Below are 20,071 nucleotides of genomic sequence, written 5' to 3' on the forward strand. Positions count from 1 at the left end.
AATTAAGCGTAGCATTCAACTTGCCAAACATCTACAAATATGCAAACATTCAAACCTACAGAGTATAGTAGTATGTTCACATCTGATTGCATCGTACTCAGCTAAGGGATGCCAATGACTGCCAAGGCAAGGTCAGTATGAGAGGGCAGACAAAAAAATGCTATTCAAACAAAAAATGATAATAAAAAGGGCATCAGTGAAGAGATGTAAGAAGTGAAAAAAAAAACTCACAGGATGGTTATGACTAAGTAACGCAAGATTCAGCGATAGCTGTTTAGGCGTTTCGTCACGTGACTATTGCACCAGTGGTCACGTGATGCGCCCCTGCACTGGCAGGTGGCTGTTCCAAACAGAGCGACCCGTAGGCTAATGCAACCTAGGCTGACTGGCGCAACCAGTGTGCACCGGTTATGCCGACAGCGACGACGGCGGCCACGAGAAAGCCAGGGACGGGCGCCTGGCAGCTATCACTGTAAAATGGGTGGAAAGGGGGGGCATGGAATAGCTGAAGATAAGTTGCCGGTGAGCAATGTGCTGAAATAAATAGGCCAATGGATACCTTCAAGCTAAATGGCATGCAAGAGCCTGCAACAGCATTTTGCGAAAATGGGGCATCTAAAGAGACACAGTGATGTCCTTTTAGAGGCACATAAGATCAAGACTGCTTTTATTGAGAATTGAAAAAACCTGTCTCAGTAGACAGCATCTAAAGTGAGCATCAAAAAATATCTTGTAACAGTACCGCATGATGTAATTTCAGTTTGAAGGAAGCTGTCAAGCCAAAAGGCCCACACCTGCCTGAAGCTCCCCAGCATGAGTTGGCAGTGCCATTCAACCAATCCTCATTGGCTGCAAACCCTCCACAATATGTCTTACATGATTTGCAAGTTGCTGACACTAGATCCCCACATTCTGTTCAGACTACCACTGCTTTACAGTACATTTAAGTAATTACCATAAAAAAGTTTATGCTCCTTGAAGCAGGATTCGCTGTTCATGAAGACACGAAAGGAAGCCTTCAAAAATTCTTCATTAGTAGTCGATTGCGAGGTCAGACGGGGCTGAATGCCTGGTAGATACACATTGTGCTGGTTGCAGAAATGTTGTGGCCCCTTTCTGCAGCCAGGAACAGGATGCTGCCCTTGTGCACTGGGAGACTGCCGATCTTGCCCTCGCCTTCTATCACCAACAGAATGCTTGCTGAGCCAATGCTCTTGAGCGAGAAGCTGCTGTTGCGCAGGACCTGTGAAGCATGAACAATAGACGCAATACCTTTTGTTTTGCTTGAATTTCCAAAGCAATGATGTATTTCAATGCAAAAGTAGTGAATGGGAACAGCAAAGAACATGGCTATCATTACAAGAGTGAAGAATTCTTGATGCCAGTCATTCAAAGCATACTGCCTGCAAACTGCAATTCCAAATGAACACTACGAATTTCTTTGAATGCAGCCTACTTTCCAAGGCTTTCAATGATTCTTTTCTTTCGTCATAGCACCTCTCTGCACTAACTACAACAGAGAACTTAAGTTATAAAACACTTCCGAGTTCTTCAGAAGGAATCCAGATGTCGAAATGCAATTGCCTCGAAATTTTATCTCCCCTGCTTTAGAAAGGTGCCTTGCGGTTCCAAACTAGGCACAAGCTAAACCAGTGGAACTGAGCTGAACAGACACTTCAACTACATACGTAGGACCAAAAATGCAGTGCTTTATGCACAAAACTGATCCACTTGCCTTGATCATTTTGACGGCAAAGTCCGAGATGGGAGGCGAGAAGCAGCAAGTTTCCAGGTCGGTAGACACAGCAGGGAACCGCACCTCGCTCAAAGGCACCGAGATGTAGCTCAGCATGGAGCACAACGTCCCGACGTCTTTGTGCTTAGGCGTGAGGCCCGCCCGCACCACATTGTCCGAGCACGCCATGCATTCCACACAGTCTGCATATGTGACAAGGAGTGATGGAAGGCCTGAGACAAACTCATTAAATATGCCCTGAAGCACTTATCAAACGAAGTGTGCACCAGTACTCACCCACTCCTCCTCGCTGCCAATCCTTAGATAATGAGCTAATGAACACCTGAGCCAGATACATTTGGTGCTTGATAACTTGAACTCAAAAGAAGCCGAAAATTTGCTCAAGTTATGCAGAGTTCAATAAATCAAAGGGAGCTTTTAATGCACCTGATGCTGATGGAACCAAAGCGTCAGTTTGATTAAACTGATTGTATCAAGTTGTAACCAAGAGGACTCCACAGTATAAATTCCCTAGGCACAGAAACATGGCACCATCCGTGCGGCGTTATAGTGCGGAAGAGTGTTATTCGTTGGATGATGACAGTGCAAGTGAACAGGATGTCGACTTCAAGTTTCATTCTTCAAGTGAAGAAGATAGTGACGAGACTTGGAGAAAGACAGCAAGGCAAGAAATTCCTCAAGAAAATAAGGATCTGGTCTAGGTGGCGTGAGAAGGCCTTTTGCGCAGTGCCGTGTTCTGAGCACTACCACGCCATTGGTACAGTCCAAAACAGTCAAGAAAAAAGCGGCTATTCCCCATCAAAGGACCCCCTTCTAGTGGTGTCGGCTGATTCTCATGAACCTGCTAGCATGACTAGGCAAGGAGTGGCAGATGAAAGGGGATGATCCCCTCCCTGTACCGTCACAGCATTTCTTGCATTGTCAAGCTACTCTGGCTACCAGGTTTATGAGAATCGGCTGACGACATTAGCTGGAAGAGGGTCGTTTGGCAGAGAATAGCCACTTTTCTTCACTTGTATCCACCTATAGTCTCCGGTACTTTGGAGGGAATTAATAGACAAATAGCGCATTTTGTGTATTGCTATTCAAAGTAAACCCTTTGTTCCTGAAGTTCCAAGTGTGGACAATGGACAATACATAACAGCTAATAAAAGTTATTCTCTGCCATAAAATGTTCTCACAGATATTTTAGTGCTTTAAGCATGTTATTGAAACATTTCACATCATGAAAAAAAAAGCCATTTTGGTACCCTTCTTTTTTTTTTTTAATGAGCCCTTAGGGGCTAGTGATGCATTCATATAGGAGGACCGGATTAATTGGAGAGGTATTGGAGAGACCTTTGCCCTGCAGTGGGCAAACCGATAATCTATCGACTCGAAGGCCAGTTGAACGTTGCTATGTAAGCAGCTCTGATGGCCATCAAGTCAAGAGTCTATTGAGTCAACCGAGCAGCGTGGAACCCTATGAAGATTTCAAGAGCCTTTGAACAGTTGCTGCATGCACTCTTTGACGCAGAGCGCTCGTAGCAACACGCTGGGAAATGCAATAAGAGCAGTATTATCTCTTAAAAATATTGAACTTCAAAATATACAACTTGTTTTGCAGAAAAAAACAGAGGGCGGGTGACAAAACACTGCAGCACACTAATTATACCAATGTTGCCAGTGATACAAAAACAACCAGCACCAATGTCCTCAAAAGTGCATGAATGCTACCACAGCTTGTCCAAGACAACAAAGTTCATTTCAAGAGTGATTAATATTACTGTAACGAAGAGACATTTCAATGCAATAGCATTAAGGGTCCAGTGTTGCAGAAATGCAAAAGCCGATGTCGTCATTGGCCGTTGGCAAAAAATCCATGAAAAATCCGCAGAGAAGCAACCTAGGTGGCAAGTGGGCCACCAAGGCCACGTGACCTTGTGACGTCATCACAACCTGCCTACTGGATTGTGAGCAAACTGCCCACTGTGACAGGTGGCAGTTAAATTAATGACTGGTCACGAGAGGTTGCTCAGCGATAGCAACCTGGGTCTCACAAGTCCCACCAGTGGCAGCACCTGGCATCACAGGGCTGCGGCGCATCATTTAACCACTGAATCACTGCACCAGGAGTAGTATGAGGACTTCCACAGATCAACGAGTGTAAAGTAAATGACCAATTCCACATAGCTATATGGGCATTAATCCATTAATGCTACCCTGTCATACCCTCAAGGTGGAGCTTAAGTGTCTCCTCCAGTCTTTTGTTTTTAACCTTTTCAGGCCAAGCAATTGTTGGTTGATTGCCAGCGTGCCTGAGAAATTATTGGTGGCGATGGTGCCGTGACAACACCTTGGTGCTGTATGATGGAATCTCTCAATGGCAGCTCCATTTGCTGTGCAGCCACGGAACAAACTCCTTTGAGTTTGCCAAAGATTGAGAACCTTGAACACACTAAACTCAATAGCCTTGAAAGTGCCCATGCGACAGGCGTATGAAGCATGGGTGCTGACATCCATAGGATCTCCCAATATATACCAACACTAGAGAAAAATCTTATGTATGATTTGGTAACTTGGTTGAGGTGCTCAAAGCAACAAACTCTACTTGCTGAACAAATTAATTTGTCATGCTCAAAGGGCGATGTAGAGTCTCTTTCAGGCGTCACATATAACCATTCCATGCACTTCTAATACTTCGATTGTTTGTTGACACGGCAAGTCATAGGCTGCACTTAAAAATGTGGCCACAAGTCACCACAATACTGCCTCGGCAAGTGCAACACCTAACTGCGCAATTAAGTCATCAGAAGGGTGCTCATCATGTTCTCAAAGCACAAGTTCTCTTTTCTAAGTACTTTACTCTTAACAATCAAACATGTCAGATTCTGTTGGCACCAGTGATAAATCAGAATGTGGGAGCAGTTGCAAAAGCCCGCCAGTAATCCACGTTTTCCCAAGCAGCCAACCAAGTAAAGTGTGTCACTCTTAACTACCAATAAAAGCAAACAGCAACTAAAGCACCGTTCAATTTGCCAGAGTTGTCATCAGTCTAGTACTTGAAGCTTTTCTAGCACCACTGCAGATAACTGCATGTATTTTGCATGTGTCATTAAGTTTCAACAAATATCTTTCTCGAAAAAAACAAAGAAGGCTATGGTACCACAACAAAAATATTAACATTGTCAATTTGTTTTTTCGAAAAATTAAAAAACACTGCAGGTGCAGATACCAACTGAAATATCGGTGCATAACAAAGATCAAACAGTTATCAAATCAAACATCAGTTATCCTCCAGTACCGGTAATCGTTATGCTTTAGCTTACTTTGTGAACTCTTCACTGTGACACCAGCACAATGAGCTACTCCACTAAAGATTCATATGCATATTGTCGCGTGCAACAAACATGCCACATTTCTCAATTATTTTTTGCCATATAGACTAATGAAAATGAATAAAATGTCCTCCCATCACCAGTGCCTAATTTCAATTAAATCAAACTATGTCAAGTGTGTTGCAATTAACCAAATAATGCACACTGCAAGGCTGTTTATTGTACAAGCTATCTTGATGCTAAAGGGCAACTGAAGCGGTTTTAGAATTCGATGAGTTTAAAAGGGCTGAATGTGTGAAAAATGCTGAAACAAGCCTGCGAAATTGTTTTAAGCTAGCATTTGAGATGGCGGCGTAACCGCCGAATAAAGCGGCATCAGCGTTCAGGCTTCTCTGCAGTGCACAGCAACAGGCACTGGCCCTGATATGACATCAAATATGACAGCGCTATGCTTTCAGCAAGGAAACGGTTGTTTCATGGAAGAAAACCAACACCATCCAAGATGAACCTCACGAAGCATAGTTTGGTGGCATCAGACGACGCACAGCAGCATGCAGGTGAGAGCAGCGGGCATCTGAAATTTCGGGGACAGTGACGTCACTGCGAGTTTCCCCACATTTTCCAACAGAATGAAGAGAAGCCTGAACATCGTCGTGGTTTTAATCCAAGATTACATCGCTATTTTAAATGCTAGTGCAAAAGCACTTTGCTTGCTTTACCTAGAAGCTTCCCAAATTCGAATTCTTCAGTAACCTCGAATTCTCAAAAAACCATTTCACCTTCCTTTTAATGCTAGCCAGTTTTTACTGGCGTAATGACAAGTTTGGCCTATATCATTGCTGCATTTTTGTCTTTCGAACTATACACTTCAATATTCACTCTGAATTTTCGTAACGTGCCCTGCAAAGTGCACATGTTCTGAAAGTATGAGTGCATAAAAAAAGGGGGAGGGGGAACAATGTCTCACCACCAAAGATGTAGGCATGAGGCTCATTTGCAGCTAAGAAGAGGGCTTCTCCAGGCTGTAGCTTGACGTAGTTGAGAAAGAAGATGACAAAGCAGCCAATGTCATCAGGGTATGTTGCGTACACCCGCAGAAACACATTGACCAGCTCACACGGAAGCCCTGCCGCCTCCACTGCGAATGCAACAGATGCAGAGTAAGGGACAGGTGTGTACAGTGCAAACAGGCACACCTGGACTGCAAAGCGGTTGTTAACGCGAGATATTTTCGATAGCTCATGGTTCGCAGCAACTATAGCTGGCAGAAAATGCGAACATGTGAAAACTGCCCTATTCCTTTCCAGGATGAGAAAAACCACAGCAGGTACCACAACAGGCTATCACAATGGGATACGACAACAGGCTACACCAACAGGCTACAATGACAGGCTATGATAATAGGCTACATTAACAGGCTACAGCAATAGGCTACATTAATAGGCTACAATAATATGTAGCGACAACAGGTTACAATAACATGCTGCTACAACATGCTCCATATGGTTATGCTGCATGCACTGGGAGCAGAAAAAGTGGTCCTTCTAAACGTTCTTCAAGGCCTTTGGTGCTTTCTGCAAGAGCTACAGAAATGGAATTTCTAACCTTCATGTTTTTTTTTGTGCTAACAAGCATCCAGTGATCAAGCTATTGTGGCTCGAAAACAACCTCTATGTGCCAGTGCTTGAGATAAGCCTTTAGGAGCAGGCCAGTCTCAGCTGTCAGGAGCGAACGGAAAACACCACGGAAACTTGCAGAAGCAACCAAACCCCTTTTCACCAGGTTGGCAACCATTTGTGAATCGCTCCACTGCTATGTTAGTTGACAACACTGTCTCTATGACCAAACTAACATGTTCTAAGCTATCCCAAGTGGAAATTTCACAAGTGGGACCACTTGAACTGGTTCTGTCCAATAACTCACTTGGCAAGTGGGACCACTTGCAACGTGCAAGAGGGACCACTTGCAAGTTGTCCTGCTCGGCAAGAGTGACCACTTGTCATGCGACTACACTGTCTCTCAGGGACAGTTTGTAGTGTTGAGTAAAAGTGAAACAGAGTTCAAAACTTTCATTTATAGTTTATCTGATACTGTCCATTATTCTGAGTATGACGGAATAAACAATGGTACCCAGCTGCTCTGTATTGCCTTATTGGCGATTCAGGTACTGAATAAAATAAAACACCTGACTGTAGTAAAGTGGGCTACAACACAGTTACACAGCTATGAGACAACAAAGTAGCTGTGAATTACAGCTACTTTGTTGTCTTATATAAGCAGTGACATATGTCACTGCTCATATTTCAAACGAGGTGTGTGTACAGAGAAACTTTACTACAAAACTAATACAAACTTCAAAATTTCATGGAAATAAATCGTTGCATAAAAAACAGCGCCTTGTGTCTTGCCACTTGTTAACAAAGCATTCTCACCAGCCTACCATTTTAAAATTGAATTTGGCATTGATTAGAAAACAGTGCTATTTTAAAACATAGCACACACTGTCCATTGCTTGGGTCAAAACTAGAGTAAAGGCTAGCGGTTCATTCATAGAGGTTGTACTTTTTGTTTTAAACCGAAAAAAAAGCCTATAAAAGTATGCTGAATTAAATTTTCAAAATTAGGTTTTGATTGAAAAAGGTCGGCATCTTTGACATGCATGCTGTCGCCAGCGAGCTGTTGAGTAGGAGTCACACTCAGTCAAAGCAGAAAATAAACAAACTATGGAACTCCTGCTTTCAAATTATGAAACTATGGAACCCAGAGCATCGTGAGACAGTGGTACCACTGGATTAGCGCAGTTGTGCATTTGGAAGCATTTGTCTGCTCCCTTACACGCTTCTCCAGACTAGGAGACATCCTCACTGTCTGCTAATGAGGCACTGTTTGCTCACTGTCATCACATGCTTGGTTAGGTAGGTTTCTACTGCTTGTATGGACACTGACACGAAACCATGCATAAGTGTCACGAAAAAGTGTCACGTTCTCGCTGCCCCAACAATTCGGCGCCAGTTCCATCACTGGCATCAGCACTAGATAATGTGATGCCTTGCTCTCTTGCTCAGCCTTGCAGGACATTTTAATGACCTTATACGACAGCCCAGCTCCTTGAAATAAACCTCCACTAGCAGTTTTGTCTGGAAGCTCCATCATTTAGCTTCGGATACTTTTCTTAATGGCAATGGTACACTTGTCTACAAGCACAGCTCTGAGTACGACCATCCGTGCATCAATTACAGAAAAACAGACTGTTTGTACTAGAAAAAACACCAAGATAAAATCTAAGAGACCTTTCACATCATAAGAATACCGCATCATATCACTGAAAAAAAAAAAAACAGTGATTCAATCGTCGAAAACAATACTCGCCAAAAAAAGACCCGAAAAGTGCGGTTTGAAATAAACATTAAAAAAAAAGCAAACCGAATTTCGAAAACTCCAACCTTTATTCATGCACAATATTCCAGAAAGCAGTGCACAAGGGATGAGACACAAGTACTGAAGACAAACAGGTGCTGAGTGGTTTTGTTTGCCTGTTTTGCTACATAGTTCTTTTGTCTCTCGTTCCTCAAGCTGCTTTTAAGAACATAGTATTATACTGGAACATGGACTAGCCCTAACCTCACTTTTATCAAAATTATTTCTTGTAAATTGGGCACTGTTTGTGTTGTCTTTGGCGCATTTCTGTCTCTTGTTCCTGGCATTTCCAGGGTGTCCTTGGATGCTTTCTGTGTTGCCTAATAATGTACAATTAGTAACAAAGTTCTCTCCTAAGGCACTCCTCATTTAAGGTGGCAGGTTGTTAAGCCTGAGGGTGCAAAGCTCAACTGGAAAAATCTTCCCAGCACACTAAGTACCAGAGAGCAAGACACAAAGAAAACTATAGGAACACTTAATTACATTACGTGTGGGGAATGAAATAGCATTAGAATCAGTGAATTTTATGACAGACCACACTGCCCCGGGTTTTTTCCATGATGAGGCTTCTGTTTACGGCAATTGAGGTTGAGAGGTATGGGGGGGGAGGGGGGGGGGGGGGGGGGGCTGTTGTGGCAGGTGGCATGTCGCATGACCTGATGATGTTATAACTGGCTCAACCAATCAATGAATTTTATGACCACAATGGCAGGTATTTTTTCAGTGATGAGGCTTTTAATGCTGTCGCGTTAATAGAAAGAAGGAACAGCATTCTACTTGCTATGCCGTGGCAAGGACAAAATGGACGAAAAGAAAACAGAGGAAGTGGGAGAGACATGGACACATGTATATGCATAAAGAATAACGATACACAGTTAAAGGTACCTTCAAACATGCAGGTACTGTGGGGGAGGCACTATATGTCTCTGAACTGTGATAGTGGGCACTGGCATAAGACATGGAAGATGTTATACAGAGCATTAACCTAATGAAACTCTCAGCAGCTGCATTACAACTACCATTCGCACTTCTCGGTGTTGCTTGGGGCTTGCTGCTTCTCAACCTCGGAGAAAAATTGACCTGTCAGGACCTCATTTTACAGAAGCAATCCGAGCCATCAGAAGCTCTGAAGACATGCCCTGAGGCATGTCAATTTCAAGCATGGATGTTAGGCTACAAACAATTAACCTACTTGAATGCTCAAACCCGAAGTGCTCGGTCCTGAATGTGAGTGAATGTTTCTTACCATTCTTCCCGAGTCTCTCAGCCAGTTTCTTAAGTTGCGGGAGAAAAACATCAGGTGGGGCAGTGATAACAGCCCGAAACCAGGCCTGCAGATCCTCCTTGGATGTCAGCGGCTGGTCCACCAGCTTCCCAAGCAACACTCGCAGCTCAGGCAGTCCTGAATTTTGTGAGAATTTCAGAAGATGGAAACTCAAGAAAACCTACACAACCAAGATGACTGCCCACACAACCGGTTATTATATTAGCAAAAGGAAATCCATTTACATTTAAAGGGGCTCTGAAACGCCTTCCGAGGAGAGCACATTAACTCACTTAATCACTGCACTGTGCTGCCATGAAAACCAGAGCCAAATAATACTCTTTCACACACAGCAGACGACCCATAATCACGCGTCAAAGTTAGCGAGCCCTTCCCGGCGACTTTTTCATGCTCGCACACTCCTCCGTCCCCCGCATCTGCGTAGACAAGGTGAGAAGGGGCCATTGGTTAGATTCTTTCAGACGTCAGGCAGCTATCGTGACCGCGGCCAATAAGCCGCTTAGCCCCGGCGGGTCGGGAAGCTTCGCTCCCAGAGGGGGATCGGTGAATGAGTGCCTACCTTCCAGCGTGCGAAAAGTGACGAGAGGAGAGGGAAAGGTGCGAAGACGCTGAAATTCAAATTCTAACTACAGATAACTCGGCTTCTATAAAGCACATATAAAAAATCCTTGCTGGACACTATTCGTGAAGCGGCGTGCTTCAAAATCCCAGGCATGCCGCAACTTTATTAGAGCCCCCTACACAGCCCCTTTAATGTCACTTGGCCACATTTAACTGATTCACAACTTTTCATAACTTAAAGCGTATTGAACTCCTCTGTTGATGAATGAGAATTTTGCCAAGGTGGTCTTTAACATTTGTGTATTTCAATGAAACTGTCATTGTGAAGTTTCCTTCACATGCGGATCATTTTCGCCAAGCTCGGTGACTGTGTGACGTTTCATTTCTTTGCAAGTCAATTTCAAAGCTTGCCATTTTCATGATCTCAGTTCTAACAATTTCTGCACGCAGCACTGCATTCGTGATGTTGCAAACATTACCTGCATGTTGCTAACAGTTCCTCGCATGAACAAAAATTATCAGACCTGCATTTGGTCACTTCAGACATATCAAGAACAAAGTTGTTGCCTGCAGTCATTATTTCAGCCATTCAAAGTGTGTACTATAATTTTTTCAATATCATCTGTGGTGTCATTGCTGTGTCGCACAAAGCACTGCCTCTGGCCAAGCACCTGAGTTTTGGTTTTTGTTTGCTGTTTTTGCAGATTTAAAACATTCCTGCTATTTTCAAGAACCACTTGTAACAAAGAGAGAGGACTCTAAATATTATCTGATCATCAAATCGAAATGTTCATAAACTTCCATATTGCCCTTCAAAGATATATGGGCCAGGGAATATGAGCTTTTTACAATGTACCACGTAAACTTCATTGCAAGGTCTAGGTGGTTCTGTAGGTGGGCTCACTTACAGGGGAGATAGTGACATCAGTCATAGTTGTCATGCTAACTCCAATGTTCCACGAAAAGGCAAAAAGCCAAGTTTCTGCTGTGACTTTGCAACTGAGTTGCTGCTTGCAATATTACACGGCTTACAGACCAATGTCTAAAAAACATGACAGCTGTCCTGCATGATCAACGTGAGCACTGACATGGCCACACAAGTTGTAGAAATCTGCAGTAGAGGTTTCATGAGCTTCGAGTGAAAAAAATGTTACCCCATTAAACTGAGCAATGACAACCCAGTGAAGTATAGTCTTCAAGCACAACAGAGAACAACAAAGATAGGTGGGCTAGTTGGTTACTGGCATCAAAAGACATTTTTGCAGCACTAAATTGACGACAAAATAGAAGGGCAGAGACAACTTCCATAGACATCAACTCCACCATGTTGATGTCAAGCGTAGTCTGTTCTGCCAGTTTAGTGCTTGAAAAATGTCTCTTTGTGTCAGGCTACGTCACAGAGAATGTTAAAAAAAACGAAAAAAACACTGGGTCAAGAGAGCTTATACTGCAGCCAGGGCTGACGTGATTACCTTTCAAAAGGTGCAAGATCTCTTGCAGAGGACGGAAGTTGCAAAAGGCTTCAAACTCTGTGAGGGCAATAGCAATCTCTGGCTTGTGGTTCGAGTCCGGGTACAAGTTAGGGTGGGCCTCGTGCAGTTTCTTGGCCAATACCTATTGCACAAAAAAGTATGCGCAGTCACGATAATGGCATATCATTAGGCTTGGTCAGTTGAGGTCAAAAGCTAAGGCAATATCCATGCTCAACGTAAATTTTGAGGAAGAGGAGTATACCGATTGGCAACCTGGGCTTTTCAGCGTATTACGTGCCCAATTAAGTCCATTCCTTCTTCATATGCCATTACCTTGAGTTTGTTCCCTAGTCATGCCGCTCTCTCTGTGTTGCAAATGGTGAGGAATGGGGCTAAGTGGGGAACAACGGAAGAGACATATTTGTACTTCAGAGGATGTAATATTTGTTGGTGATGATGCCAGCTATATTGAATGTACAAGCAAATTGAACAGATAGTGATAAAAATTCTGAGACTCACTGTTAAATAAGGTGGGCAGGCAATAGTGACTAGTACCTTGCTATTACCAGTTGAGTCAATTAGTGTACCCATGCCATATAACATCAAGCTCACAAAGGCTCCAAATACAAACAATGCACCAACAAGCGAATCTGAAAAACACCAACAACTAGAACGAGAAATGATAACTTTCTTTTCCAATGTTTTTTTTTTTTTTTTCAGATTGTGAAAAATACATTGTTTCATTTCTGCTTCATGTAATATAAACGGTTTGTTCAGTTTTCAGTCCCAAATATGATTGTGCAGTTCAAGTGTGGCCAAACAGCTTGCAACACGCTATTAGCTACAGTTAAAATTAAATATTAACTTATTTTGTAATAAATGTGTTAAGCAAACCAACTAAATTTCTACATTCACATAAAAATACAGAACCTAAATTAAAGAATGCCTTTTATTATTTAGCAAGCGAAATTCAAGTACATAAGATGCTGCATCCAATGCTTCACTTAATGTCAACAAGAAACTGGGACAAATGTAAAGGGAGATGAACCTTGGTTGGGTGTGCCTGTATGGATAGCGGAGCACCAACTGAGAGCACCTTGAAGAGGAATGGTAGCTGCGAGCCAAAGATGGCTCGAACGCTGTCCCCAAGACACTCGGGGTGCTCTGTAATGTGCGAGGCCAGCGTCTTGTCTGTACCCCGAATCTTGCTCGGACATGAAGGATGTGTGCCCATCCACAGCTGCAGAGCATAAAAATTTTAGGTCAACTAGACATAGATATCTACACGGATTCAGAAAAAAATACCATTGGCATGCTCAAGTGAAGTATACCACTTTGAGCTTCATTTATATTGAGCTGCCACGCATTTTCAGGCAATGCACACTATTGAGACATGTGAGCAGGCAGTCATTTTTATCGAGAGGCATGTCAGCCAACATGAACACCAAAAGGCATGACAAAATCAGTGAGCACTGCAACGGCACAGGTACACACCATTTCCGATAATATATTTATTTATTTATTTATCTATTTATCTATTTATTTATTTATTTAATTTATTATGGTACTACAAATCACCCGTAGGCATTGTTGTAGGGGGGATGTCACAGAAAGGAGAAACGCGAACAGTGGTTAAATGAGCAAAGGATCATTGCAGCTAAAGCATAAAAACACAACAATAACAAGATTTATACAATAAAACAAACAGTAAAGAATCAGGTTTCAAGACAAGCAAAGAAATTTGTTACACAGGGAAAAATCAAAATAAGAAAATGTAGAATGCATTGTAATGTCACAGTATATTGCTATGCACTATCACAAATATATTGCCTTAATGCATCCCCAAATTGCTCATCATTTCTAGACACCACGGCCTGAGGCAGTTTTTTCCATTCGTTAATGCTGCAAGGAAAGAAAGACGACTGGTATACTTTTGCTCGGGAGGAGATTTCGCATATTTTTCTGTTATGGTCGTGTCTTTGTGATATGAAACTAGGTGCTTTTAAGAAAACGTAGAGGTTGATGGTGATATGATTCCGGTCAATTTGATTTAATAAGGAAAATCTAACTACGGTGCAAAAAATTGCAAGTGTGTCCCAGTTAAGCATGTTCTTCAAGGTGATAACGCTAGTGTTAACCTGATACGAGTTCATTACAAATCTTGCTGCACTATTCTGAATTGCTTCCAACCAATTGGCAAAGGTTACAGATTCAGAGTCCCAGACTGCGGCTGCATATTCCAAGATAAGGCGCACATTGGAGAAGTATAACACCTCTTTGACTTCTCGCGATGCTCTCCTGAAGTTTCTTCTAATGAAATTGTGTACACCACTAGCTTTTAGTGTTACGTAATCTACATGGCTATTCCAGGTTAAATATGATGAAAATATAACTCCCAGGTATTTTGCTTCCGCAGTTATTCCTATTCTCTGACCATCTAAAGAGTAGTCGATTCCTATAGACTCGCGTTTCCTGCTGAACTGTACGCGATGACACTTTGAAATATGTAGTGCCATATGCCATTTTTTACACCATGAAACTATGTGGTCCAGGTCTGCTTGCAAGGCAGCGGTGTCTTCATGATTGTTAATATCTCTATAAATCACGCAATCACCGGCATATAATATAATTCTAGACGTTATGTCTAAGCCTATATCATTAATATATACCAAAAACAAAAGTGGTCCCAGTACGGACCTCTGCGGGACGCCTGATGAGACCGGGACTGATTCCAATTCTGATCCGTTAATCACTACTTTTGGGTGCGAGTTGTCAGGTAATCTTTAAGCCATTCAAGAGCACAATGTGGCAAACCAAGGTAGCAAAGTTTAAGAAGGAGTAAATAATGCGGAACTGTATCAAAAGCCTTTCGGAAATCTAACATGATGCAGTCGATCTGTGTGCTGGAATCATATGAAGAGAAAATATCGTGAGAAAATTCAATCAGTTGTGTCAAGCAGGAGTGGCTGGCCCTGAAGCCGAGCTGATAAAGACTGAAGAAGAGTTTTTCTGCTAAGTGATGATAAATACTGGAATATTTATATGTTCCATTGTCTTGCAGCTTATGGTAGTTAGTGAAATGGGCCTGTAATTAGAAAGCAGACTCCGAAGGCCATTCTTATGTATCGAGACAACATTGGATGTTTTCCAGTCTAAAGGTAGTTTCTTCGACATTAGCGACAGTTGGAAAATAACAAGAAATTGTGCAACAGAAGGTGTGCATGATTTTAACAGAAGGCATCACCACCAAAAGTGAAAGCAATGTGTAGTTTGGCATCAAGCGGTGCTACACAAGGAAACTCAGGTCTGCGGTATCTACTGTCAATACTAAAGCCTTATTAGCATTCCCAACAACTGCATTTTTCAAGGGCAAACTTCCTGGTGCGCTGAGATGACGCTTCGTATGCTGTTGGTTCAATGCCAGGACTTGATGCCACATTCTACCATCTACAGCCTTAAACACCCTGGAAACACAGTGATTTCAAGTTATTCAAGGTAATTCACTTTGGTGTCATATTAGATGAAACCAAAAGTGAATTATAAAAGCAAAAATGAAACCAAGGTAAATGGTACTGCAGGCTAGCCTGAAAGATCTGTTTAAAAAAAAAATAAAAACTATCCTGACATCATTGTAGTTTGTTTTCAAAAATGAACAGTGGAAATGATACCTGAGTTTCATTTTTTGGCTTTTTCTACTTAGGACAAATTTAAGTTGGCCTGTATTGATAGACAAAGGCATCCTAGTTACAAAGAGGACACTCTCACCAAAAATAGTGTTTATAAGCTAGAAAATACCAAAAAATGAAATACAGGTGGCGCCATCGCTGGCTGATTTCGCAAGTAAACTGCTTGCATCGACACCCAATTTTTGCAGCCAGTCTCTCTCTCGGTGTGGACGTCACGAGTTTGAAATGAGTGATGGGGAAATTTTAAATTAAATTTCCTCAGCCATAAATGGTTTTTTTGCTGCCAGATGAATGTTAACATACCCAGAAAAAGCCTGTGAATAGATTTTCACTAAGAGCAATAACTGGATGTAGTCGTACCCAGTGACCCATTAAACAGTTCTGCCCCATTCACCTCAGCATACGTGGTAGATTCCTCGATGGATTCAAGGAGGTTCCCCTTGAGGGCCAGCTGTGCGACCAGGCTGGAGGGGCCCCTTTTGCCCCAGTGGTACTTCTGCACAGTGCAGACCAGCTCCAACAGCCCAGCTGCAGCACAGTTACATTTACACTGCAGCCAGAGGAAACAGCACAGCGCTGACAAAGCTAAAACAACAAGGACATTACTGAGTTTGTCTAGGCCAGGTGAACAGTAAAGTGCATAGCAAAAAAATAAAAGCAATGCCTGACCATGACCGTTGCCGTTCAAAGACAATCCTAGACACACTAGTGCAGGCACTCAGGCACACATGCTAATGAAATGCCAGCAGTCCCCCTTGAACACAGCAGCTGCTGTGGGATTTCACTTTCTTTTCGCTACAATTAATGCACTGCTCATACACTCTAGACAAATGCGACTGGATCTGTGCAGCGATTTCAATCAACATAGATCCCAGCTTTGCAGTTTATTAAGTCAAAAGGAGCAACAATACAATCCATTTGACCGATAAACTAAATAGGCTCGTCTGCATGGTATAGCTGGAGAGACCAAGGTTGTGGGTTCGATACCCTGCCATTGATGATTGCATTTGGAGGCAGTGAAATGCAAGGACACCTGTGGAATGATATTTCAATGTGTGGCAAAGAAAAGGTGGTCAACTCAAATCCATAGCCCCGCTCAACAGTGAACCCCTTGGCCCAGATGTGTTTCGGCATGTAAAAATGTCATCTTGCAGCATTAATTTATGGCTTTAATTAATGTTCCAGGATTGTTTCCTGAATGCTGTCTAAATGCAGATTAATTTACTATACAAAGTTGACTTAAAAATCTGATAAATTAGTGCAGCCAAAGAGTTGAATCAGAATGTTTTTCGTTCAAGTTCAGAGAAAGCTGTACAGTTATGGTTAAACTCCGCACTGAAAAGCTAAACAGTACATTCAGGTTCATACCAGTGTGAAGTGATCCAAGTGATCCAAAGATATTAGGAAAGTGGACATTTGCAGATAAAGAACCCCAGTACCAAAGGCCCAAGTTACACTCAGGCTAGTTTCAGTTTGGGCTTGTTGGTTTATTTACACTGTTTATGAAGGCAGCCTCGCAAACAGGAGGGCAAACATAAAAGGCAGACAGAGTTGACACTGAAAGAGCCCAGTGTAGAAAAAATTAGATTAACTAGAGTACCAGTTTTTTTTTTTTTTAGTCTTTCAGTGCCAATCCTGTGTGCTTTATATGCCAATAAATTCACACCTTCCACTCTGCTTGGAAAAAAAACTTGGCACTGCAATTTTAATTTTCATAAATCTTGCAAACGCAGATGCCCCACTGCCTTTTTCCCTTCAACCCCAGACCATGACAGCCAGCTGTTGATATTGCTTAAAAAAGATCCGCTAGTTTATACAAGTGTCATCACCAGTTCACATTAATACAGTTGACCAACACAGTGCTGGCAGCAGGAGTCAAGGCTTGGGCTACTTGGGCTACTTGGTGGTTTGTACGTGATCAACAGCAAAATGGTATAAACAGAAACACAAATAACAGAATGATGGCACACTCGTACTAATGTCACATGATGTTGTGCGCTGTCTTTCTGTTGCTAATATCTCCTTTTGCACTGTTTTGGGCTTCAGCTAACTTTCAACCTGCTCTTGTAGCTCTTTGTCTGGGGCCCTTCCCTGTAATGCACTGGGAAAATAAACATTTGTTCCTTTAGTCAATCATTCGAAAAACAGTGAGAGTTGTATGCTGCGTTCCTGTTCGTGTCCCTTTTTGCAATGTTTTTTCTTGACCATCATCAGCAGAATAAGATGTAGCAATTTTTAGAGAAACATTTCAGAGTTTAAAGAGAATGTCAGATTATATATCCTTGAACTGCTTGTAAAATACAAAAATGCACTAAACTTAAGGCTGCACTTCAGGACATAAGAATCGGAACGTGTTAATACACCTGAGAACCAGTAGGTCATCTAGAAAGAAGGAATATACAAGGAGCACTTCAATGGACAGGCAACTTGTTTTAATTTCCACAGTGGACAAATAATAGGTGATTCATTGTAGTGGCTGGCTTGCCTTCCCTTTTACCTCACTACAGCAAAACACCAGTGTTTCTAGGAGTCAGCTGCCTCGCAACACATAAGCTACACTCAAAACACATCTTTTGAAGGCTATGTGCCCCGCCGCGGTGGCTCAGTGGTTAGGGCGCTCGACTACAGATCTGGAGTTCCCGGGTTCGAACCCGACCGCGGCGGCTGCGTTTTTATGGAGGAAAAACGCTAAGGCGCCCGTGTGCTGTGTGATGTCAGTGCACGTTAAAGATCCCCAGGTGGTCGAAATTATTCTGGAGCCCTCCACTACGGCACCTCCTTCTTCCTTTCTTCTTTCACTCCCTTCCTTGGTTCAGGTGTCAAACCGTGTCCAATACTGCGCCATTTCCTTTCCCCCCAAAAAAAAACAATTATTATTGAAGGCTATGTGTTAAAAGCCACACGTGCATAGTAATGGCATCAAAAGTTGTGTGGTTGAATGTGTGTGTATGTAACGACAGCCTATTTGTCGAAGCTGTTGCCTCATGCTCATAGCTGCTACTACATACAGGAACAGCCAATGGAATCACACAAGGGATAAAACAAGAAATTCGTGTGTGCCGCTGCCGGGACACTGCAGCATTACAACAAAGGACTCAGCACAAGCCCTGATAAGGCACATTCTGTGTTCATCTCACAGCTGCTATGAACTATGCTCCAGCATTTGTTCTTTCACCATGCAGATGTTGCAAGATGATGCCGTCAAATACTATGCTAAATCAAAATTGCAGCCAAAAGGGATCACCTCCAAGTATTCACATCCTCCTAAGCTGCCACATGTAGGCTTTTGCAATCCTAAACTTACACCCCATAAAATGCTTCTCTCGGTTAAACCGCTCCCTTATTTATGCTGGAATTCGACGCAGAGATGACATACGATATTCTTGCTTTTTCGATACCAAGTTTGGACGATGTACTTTCCTGATTCGATAAAAATTAATTATATTTTCGTGTCATCTGCAGCATTGGTAACTTCCATAAAAAGCAGCTTTTGCAATAGTGTGCATTTAGCGTTGTAATAGTCAGTACATATCCCAGCTGTCAACAATGCATTTAGTATACAAGGTTTGCACAGGGCATGAGGCAAGTTTCATGCCAAGGGGCCTGCCTCCAAACAAGCTATGGTAGAAAACATAAAAATGATACTGCTACCACAGATGATGGCAGGGTGCACAGATAATTTACTGTCAGCGAGTTGTATTCTGGATGGAGCCGTATGGCTCAATTTACGGTTCCTGCCCACATGTGCAAGGCAAGCAGTTATGAGATATTTATTGAGCATCACACTATAAATGTAGCACAACTGCACCATTTGTATTTTGATCCCTTAAGGTTTTTGTATGAAGCAGAAAAGTACACCAACTGCTGCTTGTCCAGGTTGTCAGTAAACCTGTCAGCCACGTTACTTATCGATTACTTTTTGTTCCTTTGCGAATTGCGACAACCAAAAAACAAAGGCTTTCTTTCGCACATAGCATATTTTAGCACATATAGATTGCTGTTTTTTTTTGCGTATGATTTTGTGCTCTGTTTCCTCAACATATGACATGAAAGTTCAAAGTGCGAGCTTGCAGAAGCGTCAACAGATCACTGCAAAGCTCCACGGTAAAATAAGAAAGCGAAAAGCAAGGAGTGCGTGCCGCGTATCGCTCAATGAGAGGTCAAACACAAAAGCCGCAGCCCCAGATGTGTGCGACCGCCACCTGCGGGAACAGAGTTGCTTGTTGACTTCAAGTAATCGCATTTCGTGGAAACCTAAACAGGTCCGAAATGCACTTCAGATTTGTGCGATTACACGCGCTTCACACGATAAGCGCTGGACGTCACACGGAGCTGTATACATGTGGCATACCTTCAGCCATGATCCCGTGCAAAGGAAAGATTACACGTCCACACGAACCGCGCTACTCTTCAAACACCACGTCGCTAAACTTTCGCATCGCTTGGGCAGGTGTGTAATCACGTCAAGGGCGCCTCTAGCCCAGTCAGCTGTTACCGACTACAAACTATGTGGATCTACGATCAAAGGCCATTTGCGCGGAAAATGTTTTTATTTTAGACTAACTTTTAAATTCCGT

General features: G+C 42.6%; 1 protein-coding gene and 1 non-coding gene across 2 annotated transcripts; one reads left to right on the forward strand and one right to left on the reverse strand.

The window, feature by feature from the left end:
* Positions 1–650: 650 nt before the first annotated feature.
* Mpi (mannose phosphate isomerase) lies at positions 651–20,000 on the reverse strand. The gene is made up of 8 exons (XM_077658284.1): positions 19,846–20,000; positions 15,889–16,022; positions 12,857–13,048; positions 11,809–11,950; positions 9,737–9,892; positions 6,041–6,211; positions 1,736–1,938; positions 651–1,243 (listed from the first exon to the last, which is right to left on the reverse strand). The coding sequence occupies exons 1-8, from the start codon at positions 19,853–19,855 to the stop codon at positions 1,052–1,054; spliced, it is 1,200 nt and encodes a 399-aa protein (XP_077514410.1). The 5' UTR covers positions 19,856–20,000; the 3' UTR covers positions 651–1,051.
* TRNAC-ACA (transfer RNA cysteine (anticodon ACA)) lies at positions 18,086–18,157 on the forward strand. Its single transcript has one exon. It is a non-coding gene; the product is annotated as a tRNA-Cys (tRNA).
* Positions 20,001–20,071: the final 71 nt, after the last annotated feature.

This window comes from Amblyomma americanum, chromosome 3 (assembly GCF_052857255.1).
Source record: "Amblyomma americanum isolate KBUSLIRL-KWMA chromosome 3, ASM5285725v1, whole genome shotgun sequence".
NCBI classification, from domain to species: Eukaryota; Metazoa; Arthropoda; class Arachnida; order Ixodida; family Ixodidae; genus Amblyomma; species Amblyomma americanum.

Bases quoted from the DNA above. Each gene is read 5' to 3' on its own strand.
- Mpi (XM_077658284.1), bottom strand. The intron at 9,893-11,808 runs GTAATCACGTCA...CACAAAATTCAG, and splicing joins GATCTTGCACCTTTTGAAAG to GACTGCCTGAGCTGCGAGTG. The intron at 6,212-9,736 runs GTAAGAAACATT...TTGCATTCGCAG, and splicing joins TGAGAGACTCGGGAAGAATG to TGGAGGCGGCAGGGCTTCCG.